Source organism: Elephantulus edwardii, unplaced genomic scaffold, assembly GCF_000299155.1.
Source record: "Elephantulus edwardii isolate Elephantulus edwardi_28Jun2011 unplaced genomic scaffold, EleEdw1.0 scaffold00315, whole genome shotgun sequence".
NCBI classification, from domain to species: Eukaryota; Metazoa; Chordata; class Mammalia; order Macroscelidea; family Macroscelididae; genus Elephantulus; species Elephantulus edwardii.
The window spans coordinates 166,255-180,392 of NW_006400065.1; the positions used below are offsets into that span (position 1 = coordinate 166,255).

The 14,138-nt window shown below is 53.0% G+C and overlaps 1 protein-coding gene across 1 annotated transcript in view; it reads left to right on the top strand.

Annotated features, from left to right (window-relative positions):
* BCL3 (B-cell CLL/lymphoma 3) overlaps positions 1–10,980 on the top strand; it is an 11,608-nt gene extending 628 nt beyond the window's left edge. Inside the window, exons 2-10 of the mRNA XM_006901258.1 lie at positions 2–215; positions 1,731–1,884; positions 8,245–8,353; positions 8,592–8,796; positions 8,902–8,990; positions 9,165–9,242; positions 9,695–9,862; positions 10,374–10,491; positions 10,793–10,980. Of these exons, the coding sequence (XP_006901320.1) occupies positions 2–215; positions 1,731–1,884; positions 8,245–8,353; positions 8,592–8,796; positions 8,902–8,990; positions 9,165–9,242; positions 9,695–9,862; positions 10,374–10,491; positions 10,793–10,980 (1,323 nt within the window). The remainder of the gene's footprint in view (position 1; positions 216–1,730; positions 1,885–8,244; positions 8,354–8,591; positions 8,797–8,901; positions 8,991–9,164; positions 9,243–9,694; positions 9,863–10,373; positions 10,492–10,792) is intronic.
* The last annotated feature ends 3,158 nt before the right edge of the window (positions 10,981–14,138 follow it).

Below are 14,138 nucleotides of genomic sequence, written 5' to 3' on the forward strand. Positions count from 1 at the left end.
GGACCTGCGCACCCGGCCCAAGGCCGCAGGACCCCCGGGCGCCGCGCTACCGCTCCGCAAGCGCCCTCTGCGCGCGCCCTCCTTGGAGCCCGCCGCCCGACAAGCAGCCGCGGGCCCCGGAGTCCCCCCGGAGTCGCTCTGCGGGGGCCCTGAGGCACCCGGCGTCCCCGGGCCCCCCCACGGCTTGCCCCGGCCAGAAGCGCTTTACTACCAGGGTGAGTGAACCCCAAGAATCAGGGCCGGTGAGAGCTGTGCAGAGCGGTGGGTCCCCGAGAGCCAGGGGCAGAGCTGGAGGACAAAACCCAAGGACTCTGGGACAGATATGGAAGTGCCAGGGAGCTAGGGGCATGAAAGCCTGGGGCACAGAGCTCAGTGTCCCGAGGGTCAAGTGTAGGGAGCCAAGGACAATTTGTGGAGACATCTATGGGGGCTCATATGGGAGTCTTGGGGAGCCAGAGGGAAGAGTTTAGGGTTCTAGGCACTGATGATCTAGAGTTTCTAGGGAGTTATGACCTGGACCTAAGAAACTAGGGTCCCCAGCCAGATAGGTGAAAAGAAATCAAGAGACAGAGACTGGGGTGCTGAGACAGCTGAGGTCATGGGAGTGTGAGGAGCCAGGAGAGCAGAGCTTGAGGTTCTGGGTACCCCACTATGTGGGAGTCACAGGCAGTCATGGAAACAGACTGGAGTTCTGGAGACACTGGCACTGGGGGTCTCAAATAGTCCGAGGGACAGAGAACCAGAACCGGGGTCCTAGCCACCCAGTTTTGCATGCTCACAAAGACAAGGCCTGGGGCTGGGAGGTTCTAGGAATGGAGGGATTCTGAAATCCTGACACTTAGGTCCAGGTTAAGGGATTTGGGGGTGGCCAGGCAAAAGACCTCAGGTTCTTGACCTGGCATTAGATATATAAGGGGCTTGGAAACTTGAGGGACCAAGAAAAGAGGGCCCCAAAATTAAAGGAATAGCCACTGATGAAGGTCACACAACAATTTCTTCATCCTGGTTTCAAGGAAGAGCATTCTTTATTGGGCCCACCTCACCATCCCCAAGTGAGCCCCCAGAGAGCCCATCTGTACCCCAATCTTTGTTGCACCTTCAAAATGCAAGGGATAGAGGAGGCTCAGGCTGTGCATCAAGAAGTCGGCCACTGCTGCCCATCCTGCTCTTTCCCATGCTTGGGCCTCAGTTTTCCCCATCTGTGCAATGGGTAGATGTGGATTGGCTTGCTGCCATGGATGAGTCAAAATTAACTTGAAGGCAGTGGGTTTGGTTTTTTTGTTTGTTTTTATGGTTGCTTCAAATCATTGGGTCTGGACAGGATACTAACGCCACCCCCTCTTACTTATGGACCCTCCCCATGCCCCAAACCCTCTGTGTACTTACCTTACACCCTTAGCCTGGCTCTCCAGTCATTGTCTTCCTGCACCACAAATTCACTCAGCACACAGCCTTGGGATAGGTCTGCTAGGTGATGACTGGGTCTCTTGTCCACCTGTTTAGGTGAATCTTTGTCTAGCAGATGGGTTAAGTGACAACGAATAGGATCGGGAGTTTGTGGGAGTGCAGAGGAGGGATGGGGAAAGGGGGTTGTCTTGTCTTTGTCCTGAGTCTTGAGAACCCAACAGGAGAAAATGGGGACAAAGAACACAGCACTGCAGGAGGTGCTGGTGGGTTAAGGGTCTTGGAGTCTGGCCTCACCCATGACATTCTGTGTTCCCCACTTACAGGACCCTTTCTACCCCTGTACCCCAACCCAACCATGGGGTCCCCCTTCCCTCTGCTAAGCCTGTCTGCCCCCCTGTACCCCTTCATGTGTTCTGTGGAACACTCCCTGTCGGCTGACATCGCCCTGGCCATCCATGCAGATGAAGACGGAGACACGTGAGTGACAGTCCCATACTATTAGAGTGACCATCCCATCCTAATAGAGGGTAGCAAGAACACTTGCCTCACCAAGATACGGGGACACTCAGCTTGGGCTCTTTTGTTACCAGGAGCCAAGTCAGAATCCTGTCTCCACTCCTGGCTGCTGGGTGGCTGGCTTTGAGCAAGACCTTGCCCCTTACCAAGCCTCAGTTTCCACTTCTGCAGAATGGGTGCCCTGAGCGCACCCTTTCTAGGACTATTCTTTTAAAGCAGTTTCTATCACAGCTCATTGGGAAATGCATTTCGTTAATTGATTGTGTGAATGGTATATGCCCAAGGCCTGCTATATTGTTTAGTGCTCACTGTTCTTGTTAGTTGCTGTCAGTTCTGACTCATGGTAAACCCAGCATGTGCAGGGTAGAACTGATCCATAGGGCTTTCAAGGCTGTGTGTATCCTTTTGGAAACGGGTCACCAGACCTCTCTTCCGAGGTGCATCTGGGTGGGTTCAAACCAGCAACATTTTGGCTAGTAGTCCAGCACTTAACTGTGCTACTCAGGGTTTTACATGTTGTTGTTGTTGTTGTTGTTGTTGTTATGTGCCATTGAGTAAATATGTAAATATGTGTTTTACATACCCAGGGTTTATTATTAGTCGGCCTACTGGTAAGAATCTGCACTTCAATCCCAAAGGCATGTGGTTCGAATCTGCCAGATGCTCTACAGGAGAAGGATGAGTAGTCTCCTCCCAGGCAATTAATTACTGCTTCTGAAAATCCACCAGAGGGTCAGCTCAGGGTCATTTCAGACTCGATGGTACACAACAACAGTAATAATAGTACTTTATGCAGGACAAAGATGGGCAGGCTGCCTCTTAAAGCCAACTCCACATCGGTTCCAACTCCACAATACCAGACAACAGATAGTACTTTATATCCAATCTAGTGTGCACATACACAGACCACACATACCTTTGGAAATAAAATCGCACTGAAGAGCATTCCTCTTAATTGGCCTAGTGGGTAAGGCATTGCCTTGCCAACCCAAAGGCAAGCAGTTCAAATCCTCAAGAGACCACTAAATCATCTCCTCCCAGACGATTTACAGCCTCCAAAAACCCGCTGGCGGGTCAGCTATGAGTCGTTCCAATTCGACAGTTATGAGTGAGTTACCAGGATCCACTTTGATAATTTCTCTTCTAGGATAGTTCATTCTCTTTGTGAGGGCCACAAGGCCCTGAATTAATAAAAAAAAAAAAAAATTCTCCCTCTCCCCACATTGATTTCACAGCCTTGGGGTTTATCACCTGCTGGTTGAAGAACTTTCTAGATGTCAAAAGTAATAATAATAATTGTGATTCAGTTGACCTAGGTTTGACTCTCAGTTGCCCACTTTCCCCCCTGCTCAATGCCTCAGTTTCTCCCTCTGTGAGAGAGAGAGAGCCCTAAGGTGAGGGTCTCTGTGAGGAAGAAATGGGATTATTTCTAGAAAAGTGCTTATCTGAGAATTGGTTTGGAGGCGTGAGAATGCCAGTTAGGGACGCTCAGGATTTCACCAATGAGCCCCTGGGTGAATTCAGCTCCCAGGCTGGAAGGAACAGCGCTCCTGCATGGGGAGGATGCTATACAGTGGTGTAAACAGATGGTGCATAGAACAGAGCACACAGTGAGTGCTCAATAAGTGGGCTCAAAGAGAACCCCAGCAGGAGAAAGTGCCAGCAGGTCCCTAGAACTCCAACAAAAACCTAGTTCCCTCCCATCCTCACAGTACCTCTGGGGGTCATCTATGAAATGGGTTTAATTTGTATCTGGCCCCAGGGGGAACTAGTTTGTGGCCTGTGAAAACAGCCTTCAGCCCCATCTCCAGCCCCAGCCTCCCTCCCACTACGCTCCCCCCCGCCACCCCATGCAAACACTTCTGCCTCAGCTGCCTTTTGGGGGAAATCCCTTCCCGCAGAACTCGACCGCAGCCCAGCTGCTCGGCCTCTCCCACGTCACTCACTCGCAGCCTCCCCCCTCTGGCGCTCCCTCTAACCTTAACCCCTTCCGCTGGGGCCAGGACTTTACCGGAATGGGCAGCCAGCCCAGCCCCAGTCTGCGCCTCGGGCCCCACTTCACGCCTGGGGGGATGGCGGAGGAAGAGAAGGCTGGGACTTTGTCTTTGAGACTGCGCCCCAGAGAAGCAGAGGGCTGGGAGGCTGGACTTGTGGGTTTTCATTTGAAACGTCCCCCTATCCCCGCAGAGGTCAGGGACTTGAGGAGGAGCAGATTTCCAAGAGAGAGTAGCAGCAATTGGGGGTGCTATATTACTTGAACCCCAAGGGAGCAAAGAATTCGATACTTGGGTGGGGTTTGGGGAAAGGTCCCCCAGTGCAAAATTGCAAAATGATACAAAGACCAGCCAGACCTTTGAAGGGTAGCACCCTATGCCCAAGTCACATTCCTGTGTAAGCGGCTCTGTGAGAGGCCTGGAGGTCTGTGCACCCCAAAGGAGCAACGACTGGGGTGCTGTGTCCTTGTCAAGTCTAGGACAGTTTAGGGACCTAGAGTTCAGGGTGACTGGAGTCTGAATTCCCGCAAGAAGTGTCGGTGTGTTGTATTCTTTGGTCAAGAGATTTGTGGGGATGCAAGGATCTGGGGGGATCTAAAGCCTGCTGGAGACTGAAGCCTGGGACAGTGGGGTTCCAGAATGGTCCAAGGATGGGGAATAGGAGTGCAGTCCGCTCAAGCGGCCCTGTCTCCTAGGTCTGGACTCATTCGCCTCCTTGGCCCCATCTGGGGATGGAAGTTGGGGTGTCAGGACTGATCTCGGGTTTCCCTCCCCCGGGAGCAGGAAGCGGAGCCCCGCCCAGCAGACCTGTTACTGGAAGTCCGAGGGCTGGTCCGCCCCTCCCGTCCCCACTTCCTCCAGCCCCGCCCCACCCCCTGCGGGCCCGCGCGTTTATGGGAACTCGGCCCTGGACTGTTTCTCTGAAATCATTCGCTCCCACTGCCCTCGCTTAACCCCACCCGCGCTGCAAAGGACCCGGGCTGGCAGCCCAGGGACCCCACCCGGCCCCTCCCAGATCCCGGGGCCTTTACACACACAAACACACGCACATACCCCCCCCTCCCAATTTCCTATTCAAATTTGGTATTCAGCGACTCGAATCCAGGTTCAGTGCTTCACCTGCCACAGTCTTTCCAAGTGGCCTAGTGGTAATGTTGATGCTGTTTACAGAAAAAGGTCAGCAGTTCAAATCCAACGCACCCTGTAGGAGACTGATGAGGCTGTCAGCACCTGTTAAGATTTACAACCTTGGAAAGCCATGGCGAGTCCGAATGGGACTGACTGAATTGGCAGTAGATTTCTGACTCTCTATGTGTTACAGAATGAAAAGGAAGTTTATCTCCTGGCCTTTCTTCCACAGTACAGCTGGGTAGGGTTTGAACTGTCAACCTGTGAGTTTAGCAGGTGAGCGTGTACCATTTGCACCACTGAGAGGCTACATAAGGAGATCTGGTGGCCTAGTCCACAGGGCATTCATTGTACCACCAAGCCAAGGGCTACACACCTCTGGTTCGAATTCATCAACCATTCTGCAGAAGAATAATGCGCAATCTCCTCCCATATGATTTACAACCTTGAAAACCCACTGAGGGTCTCCATGCAATGAATGAGAATTAGTGAGGGGCTCTGCTTTACTATAGAGAAAGTGGAGTTTCCAGAAGACCACGTGATTCAGCACCCCCACCCCCTGGTTTGCAGCCCACTGCTCCCAGAAGTCCTCTGGGCTGCCAGATGTCTCCCCTCCCCTCAGAATAACTTAGGGAACTGGTTTAAAATGTCGATTCTGGGGGCACTTTCGACCCTTGTGAGAACTGAGAAAGTAGTTGATCTGGTAACTTTCTGAACTTTAAAGGAAAAAAAAAAAGGCTGTTGGTCCCAGTAGCTGCAGTCAGACATTGCATTTGGCTTTGAGGTGTCCCAAGCCCCAGAGATGTGTGTGCCTACACACACAGGTATACACATGCCCAGCAATCAACATCACCCATCATCCCACATCACATTCGGCTCTGACATCCTCCTGCCCTGTGCCTGTGTGTGCCTGCACACGTGCGCGCGCACACGTTCACCAACACACACCATCATCCCTCACTGCCCTCGGCGCTGGATCACTGTTGGCGGCTGGGGGTGCCTGCGAGGTGGGCAGGAAGACTCTCTGGGGAACATGCTCCGGATCAGCACCCATGGGAGATGATGCATAGAAAGAGAGTCTGGGCTGCCGTGTGTGTGACCTCAGCTGACCTACAGCAGAACTTTGACACAAGAATGGCCTTCAGATTTGGGGTCCCAGAGGCCAGGCCTGCCTTATATATCCATATTGACCAGCCACTGGATGTCAGTGAGTGATGGTTGGCCAGCACCCCTCCAACCTTGGACACACAGCTTCCTCCAGAGGAGGGTGGTCCCAGAGAGAGAGAGAGCGCAGGTGTCTACCTTTCTAGAACAAGTCCTGAAGGTGCGTCTGGGCTGCACAGCTCAGTGTTCACAGCCATGGCCCATCTCAGCTTGTCCTCACCTCCTCTTAAGGAGAAGCTCTCTGTCGCCGTGCAGACTTAGTATCTCTCGCTCAGGTGGAGGCTGGACTTAACGTCTTGAGAGAGAACCGTGAGGGCATCAGGCACAGTCACACCCATTTCACAGAGGCAGGCTGGAAAGTGGTCAGCAGCTCTGAGGATGGCCAAGGTGACGGTTGAAATAGAATCACTCAGCCGGCTCATGTTCTGAGGGGGTGTGTACACTGTGCCAGGCACAGGACAATGAGCCAAAGCGAAACACGCCTGTGCCCTCGTGGCGCTGACGTGGAGGGGGTGGCGAGGGGGGACCTCAGACAGGAAACAAGTGAATGAGACAATGCCAGGTGAGAGCATGGAGGAAGAGCAAGCCAGGAGAAGGGGAGGGGAAGCCAGCCACTCTTATGCCCTTTTTAAGAGAGACCTGAGCCAAGAAAAGAAAGCAAAATGAAATCCATTTGCTACAGTCCATTCTGATTCCAACTCCTGGCAACCCTGTGTGTCACAGAAGAGCTGTCCCTTAGATCTTCCTGGGCTGCTCACTTTACAGGAGCCCTGGTGGTGCTGTGATTAAAAACATGTGGCTGCTATCCAAAAGGTTGGTGGTTTGAGCCTACCCACCACCTCAAGGAAGCCAGCTGAAGTCATCTGTTCGCATAAAGATTTGCAGCCTTGGAAGCTATGAGAGAGTTCTGTTCTGTCCTACAATGTTCCTGTGAGTCAACTGCATGGCAGTGGGCTTGATTCGGGTTAATCTTGAAAGAAGCAGATTGCCAGGCCTTTCTTCCATAGCCCAACTGGGTGAGTTCGAACTATTTTAGGTTCGCTTGGGGTCCAAATGGTTTACACCATCCAAGGTGCTCCTGAGAACATGCCCTGCAGGTCTATGTGAGGAAAGGCTGTTCTAGGCAGAGCAAACAGCCAGTGCAAAGTCATGCATGCAGGCCTGGTATATTTAAGGACCACCAAGAAGCTATTGTGGCCAACAGAGAGTGTGGGAACAAAGGAGATGACGTTGGAGGACCATGGAGACGAGAGACAAGATGACCTTGGGTATTGCCAGCCAGAGATGGCAGTTCTGACATGACTTGATTTAGGTTCTAAAAGGGCCCATCTAGAGGGAACAGATTGGGCAGGTGTGGGAGCAGGGAAGCCGCTGAAGAGGGGAGGAGATAGTCCAGGAGGGAGCCTTTAGCTGCCCAGCCAGGGTGGGGGGCATCCAGGGAAGTGGCTGGATTCTGGAGATCCTTCCAAAACACCCAGCACATCTCTCTTGACGTTGACACAGCTCTGTCTTGGAGAAGTGCAGCCTAAACACTCCTTAGACGACAGTGGCAAGACTGGATCTCATACTCTCTTGCGCATGTTATGGGGTGATGGGGGCAGTCCCTGGAGAAGGACCTCTTGCTTGGGAAAGTAGTTGTTTTTGTTACATACCACTGAGTCAGAACCAATCCAAAGCTGATGTTCCAGCATGTTGTTATAGGCAGTAAATATAAGTTAACACAGGAGGGGGTTGCCCACTTTTCTCTGGAAGAGTAGCTGGTGGATTTGACCATATGCCTTCAAGTGGGCATTGAGGATCCTTATCACTGGGCCAGAGGGTCAGCAAAAAAGAAAGGGGGAGACCCTCAACAAGTGCAGCAGTAGACTCGAGCACAGCCGAGATTGTGAGGATGACATAGGACTGGGCAGAATTTCGTTCTGTTCTTTGTAAGAGTTGCTGTGAGTGGAGTTTAGTCAAGGGTACCTCACAGTGATTGAAGAGGTCGACCAGTCAATCAGTACCTCATGGCTGGCTGTGATTCTACCCTCTCCAGGCCCCTCCATATTGCTGTGGTCCAGGGTAACCTGCCGGTCATTCACCGCCTGGTCAGTCTTTTCCAGCATGGGGGCCGGGAGCTGGATATCTACAATAACCTGAGGCAGGTGAGCCTAGGAGCCAGGGCCTGGACCCCTGAGTCATGACGTGGTTCAAGGCGCGCATATGTCTGGTTCTAAGGGTGGCGGGCACTTGTCTAAGGGAGGAGGCAAGGGGGCTGGGATTCCTGGGTTACAGGGTCAGAGGAGGTGCCCTGGACTGGGAAGCGGGATATGAATGAGACCTTGAAATTCAGGGGGAGGGAGGCAGGACGAGCCCAGGTCCCTGACAACCGCTTTCTTCTAGACCCCCCTGCACTTGGCAGTGATCACCACACTGCCATCTGTGGTTCGGCTACTGGTGACGGCTGGCGCCAGTCCCATGGCACTGGACCGCCACGGTCAGACGGCGATCCACCTGGCGTGTGAACACCGCTGTGCGACTTGCCTGCGGTCCCTGCTGGACAGCGCGGCTCCCGGCACGGTGGACCTGGAGGCCCGCAATTACGATGGTGAGAATGGGGTGCGGAGGTTAGGGGGCCACGGTTGGGACCTGGAGGCCCTCTGGGGCTGCAAGGTCCTCAGTCTGGCTTTGACCGCACCTCCCCGGCCTGCAGGACTCACCGCACTGCACGTGGCTGTGAACACCGAGTGCCATGAGGCGGTGCTGCTGCTATTGGAGCGAGGCGCTGACATCGACGCGATGGTGAGCATGCGCGGATCGGGCGGGGCGAAGGGTGGGGTTGTCTCGCGGAGGACGCGTCCAAGGGGGCGGGGCTTGAAGGCTCTAGCGTGACCCAGGGTGGACAAGGCAGGTAGGAGGCGGGTTGCCAGCTGTTAGAAATTGTAGACTCTCAAAGACCCTTCCTTTTCGCCACAGGACATTAAAAGCGGCCGATCTCCGCTTATCCACGCCGTGGAAAACAACAGTCTGAGCATGGTGCAGCTGCTTCTCCAGGTGGGCTCAGCCCCCTCCTTGGCTTATCACCCACCCTCTGCAAGATTTAGCCTTGTCCCCGCACCGATCTCCCGCCTTCCAACAGCAATCTGGCCCTGCCTGGATTTTTTTCTGTCTCTGACTGCATCGGCCAGGTCTGCCTGCCTCAGCTCAGATTGATTCCTCACCACCTGTCCAATCCACTCTGGCCTGCTCTGGGCTCTAGCCGCCAGGCCACCCTTCTATGACCCAAACCCACCTCCAGTGGCCCTGCCCCAGTCCTGGTCACACCCCCTTGTCTTCCACGCCTACCTATTCCGTAGTCAGAGCACGCCTTTCTGCGGCCACACCCACCTCGCTTGGTCACGCCTCCACCCTGGCCCTGCCTCCTCTGCAAGATCACGCCCCTTCTGGCCTGCACCTGCTGGCGCCCGCTGGCCAGCCCTTTCTGACCCGCCCCTTCCGCCCTGCAGCATGGAGCCAATGTGAACGCGCAGATGTACTCGGGCAGCTCGGCACTGCACTCGGCGTCGGGCCGCGGGCTCCTCCCTCTCGTGCGCACGCTGGTCCGCAGCGGCGCAGACAGCGGCCTCAAGAACTGTCACAATGACACCCCGCTCATGGTGGCACGCAGCCGCCGGGTAAGTGTGCACTGGGCTGACATTGTGCGTGCATGTGTACACGCTAGCATGGATGTCTGCGGGAGGGGAGTGAAGCAATCACATATGTGCAGGATGTGTGAAATTGTGCGAAAGGGCAAGTAAACAGGTGGGCATAAGTGGTCGAGTGGGGTAAGCCTTTACACAACCCCTAGTGCAGCTGAAAGACTGTCGTTGCGTTGAACCCAGCCAAGGGTGCCTCGGAAGACAGGCCTGGCGATCTGCTTGTGTAATGTCACATCCTTGAAAACCCTGTGGAGCAGTTCTGCTCCTCACATACGGGGTCCCGCTTAACAGCAGTGAGCTAGCATGAGTTTAGGGGCACACACTTTCCCTGAGCCCCAGAGCGTGAGGCTTAGAAATGAGAGACTGAGGCACAAAGTAAGGAAGTGACTCTCTCAAGTCACACTAAGCAAGACAGACCCTCAGTGAAGCTGCTGACAAGCCCTGTAAACAAAGAGGTCCCCCTGCTGACTCCCCCATCTTCCCTCAGGTCATTGACATTCTAAGGGGGAAGGCCACGAGGCCAGCCCCACCATCCCAGACAGAGACCTTCCTTGATCGGAGTGCCACCGACTCCCCTGAGAGCAGCAGCCGCCTCAGCTCCAATGGTGAGACCCACTCCCAACCCGTAGACCCCCACAGGAGTCATTCCTCCCTCACCATGGGTCCGGACCCCACCCTCCTCAGACTGAGGAGCCCAGGCCCCCAACCCCCTCCTTCCTCAGACCCAGGAGCCCAGGCCCCCAACCCCCTCCTCCCTCAGACCCAGGAGCCCAGCCCCCAACCCCCTCCTCCCTCAGACTCAGGAGCCCAGCTCCCTCCTCCCTCAGACTCAGGAGCCCAGCCCCCCAGCCCCTTCCTGTTGGGATCTGACCTCTCACCACCCTCACTCTTCTTTTCTCCCCACAGGCCTTCTTTCTGCATCACCATCCTCTTCACCTTCCCAGTCTCCCCCCAAGGACCCTGCTGGATTCGCCTTGGTTCCTCCCAACTTCTTCCTTCCTTCTGCATCTCCACCTGCCTTCCTGCCCTTTGCTGGGGTCCTCCGAGCCCCTGGTCGGCCTGTGCCCCCCTCCTCAGCTCCGGGAGGCAGCTGAGAGATATGGGGGGGGGGCAGATCTTGGACTTGTGAGGAGGGACCTCCCTTCCCTGTGGGGTCAGCCCTCCTGGAAACTGTGAAGATCTCACCCTGCCCCCCCCCCCAACCTTTGGGACCAGGATTTGCACAGAGCACATGCACCTACCCATAAGCCCCCTCTTCTCAGATCAGATATCCCACATCTCATCCTCCCACCCAGAACCTCCTCTTCTTCTCAGGCACCAGGCACCAGACCTGAACATCCACTTCCTTGTTCTGTCCCAGAGCTGGTGGAACCAGGGACAGCCCCTCCTCTCAGTGGACCAGGAGAGGAGAGGTGGGCTGTCAGCCGGGCACTGATTATGATGTAAATTATTAGGCAGTCGTAGTTGGATCTCTTTTGTAATAAACTATTTTTGTACCACATCACTTACCCAGCTGGACTTCCTTGAGAGGAGGTTTGTGGGGAGCAGGGTTGGAGGGTACGCACACCTGCACCCCGATCCAGCTGGTGTGCGAGGATCTCTGAGGCTCCGGCTGCAGCAGAGGAAGAGACCACCCTCACCTCTGACACCACTTGCATGATAACCCTCCACCAGGTTTCTGGGGCTGGACCACCTCCCTGTCACCAGTGTGACCTAAGAGCTCTGCCGTAGTCCATGCGGAGTTAGCCTTTTTAAGTGGTTTGGATGGACCCTAAAGGAGGCTTATGAGCAGTCCCCTCCTGTGAACTTGACAGCTTTCAGAAACCGCCTGAGGGTTAGCTGTGAGTTGGTTCTGACTTGACAGCAGGAAGTTGTGCGTTTTATGAAAGTCAGCCATCAAGTCGGGCCCCCAGTTTGTAGTAACCCCCTGCCCCACAGGACGAAACACTGCCCCGTCCTTCACCAGGACCGAGGTTGGTTGTAGAGTGCGTTGTGGGGATCCATAAGGTTTTCTGAGAACCATTGCTTGGTTCTTAGAAGTAGGTGGCCAGACCTTTCTTCCTAGTCTTAGTCCTAGACTGGACACCGCGGAAGCATGTTCAGCATCACAACAGCATACAAACCTTCACTGACCAAGGAGTGCTGGCTACCCTACAGGTGCTGAAGATGAAACCCAGGTCTCCTGCTTTGGTGTTTTTTAATTTACTCTGACTCACAACGACCCGATGAACATCAGATCTGAGCTCTCCCCTGTCCTGTGCCAACCTCCCAATCTCCTACCATGCTCAAGCCCTTAGTCACTGTGTCAGTCCATCTCGTTGAGAGTCATCTTCTCCTTTGCCGACCTTCAGCTTTTCCCAGCACAATGTCTTTTTTTCCCAAAGACCCACTGTCCTGACAACGTGTCCCATGGACGTGAGATGAAGTTCTACCATCCTGGCCTCCAAGGAACACCCTGGTCGCACTCAAGGATTTGCTTGATCTTTTCGCAGTCTGTGTTTTCAACACTCTTCACAAACACCACAATCCAAATTCTTGAGTCTTCCTTGCTCATTCATGCCCGACTTTCACACACATATGAAGCAATTGGAAAGTATTATGGCTTGGGTCAGACACACCTTAGTCTTCAAACAGACATCCTTGCTTTTCACTGTTGTTCTTGACAACAGGTCACAGGCAAAAATTGTATCATCAAACCCCCTGTGCTCACTGCCCTCTCGTTGGATGAGGTTAATTCGCAGCACACAGACTAGTGATCACAAGACCCTGTGTGACTGTGTTTGGCTGAGAGTGGGAATATTTTTAACACTGTGTCATTGTGTCTGGAGTGACTTGGCTTTGGACATCTTTCAAGAGCTCCCAGCTGGATTCCTTAGTGACTCTAAGCTTCCCTACACATGTATTGTTAAGGAATTTTGTACTTTAAAAAAAATTTTTAAATTATTAATTTTAATGAAAGTTTACAAAGACTTTGGATTTCCATTCATTCGTTGTTGCACTTTTATTCCGGCCCACCGCTGCCCCCAAGTTTGCTCTTCTTTTTGAAAAGTAAAAGAAAAATTCTTTCACTGTTATACAATCCCTCCCCCTGAGTCCACTCCACTCCACTATGTAGCCTTCATTCTGGACTCCTGTCATGACAATAATACCTAATCATATATCCCTTTTAAACAGTTCTCTCCCCCATCTGTTTGAATGCAGTATACATTATTTATCCCATTTTTCCTCAGTCTCTCCCCAATCTCAATGTCAGTTCTCTTTATAACAGTGGCACTATGCAATATTTATCCTTTTGTGACTGAGATATTTCATTCAGCATAATGTCCTCCAGGGTCACCCATTTTGCATAACATTTCATGAGTTCTTGTTTTTCAATGCAGCATAGTATTCCATTGTGTGAATATACCAGAGCTTCTCTATCCATTCGTTTGTTGGTGGGCGCTTAGGTTGTTTCCAACTCTTTGCTATTGTGAACAAAGCTGCAATAAACATGGGTGTGCATGGAATTCTGTGTTTTGAGGATCCTAGGATTGAAAGAAAAGGTATGGACTGCACTGTTCATGTGATTACTGCCTTTAAGCAAAAGGTTAAAAATGCAAGTGAAACACCCCACCCCCAACCCCAGAGACACTGAAGAGGAAAGGCCTGGTCATTTACTTCCTAAAAGTCAGCCATTCGCCACCTCTTTGGTTAGCAGTGCAACCCTGTGTGGACTATACCACCACAGCTCCTGACTTGATGCTAACTCTTTGAGAAAGAATTTCCTTTGCTGGCTGATGAATACAAAGCATGCACAAGGGAGCTCTAGTAGCCTAGTAAGGAGTTGAGCTGCCGACCCAAAGGCAACTGGTTCAAATCCGCCAGCTGCTCTGTGGGAAAAAGATGAGCTCTCTCCCCACCTCCTTCTCCTGCTGGAGGGTCAGCTGTGAGTCAGTAACACCAAACAACACATGAGCGGAACCAAGGTTCTACACGTACAAGTCAGCAATACATCGCACTCTTCAAGCTGTGCAAATATTCTCTCTCTTCTTCCGAGTTGCTTCTCCCTCCTTCGCCTGAACTCATCACCCAGTTAGGTTCTGATGTAATCTTTCTAGTTCCTGTTGTCAATTAGAGCCCGTAGAGATCATCCTTAAAAGAACATAATGCCAGTGCATCTAAATTCCAAAATCAACCTCCATAATAGTCTACGTGTTTCCTATTGCCAAAGGGGCCCTTTAGAGTAGTGAGAGAAGATCTTCACCCTGAAACC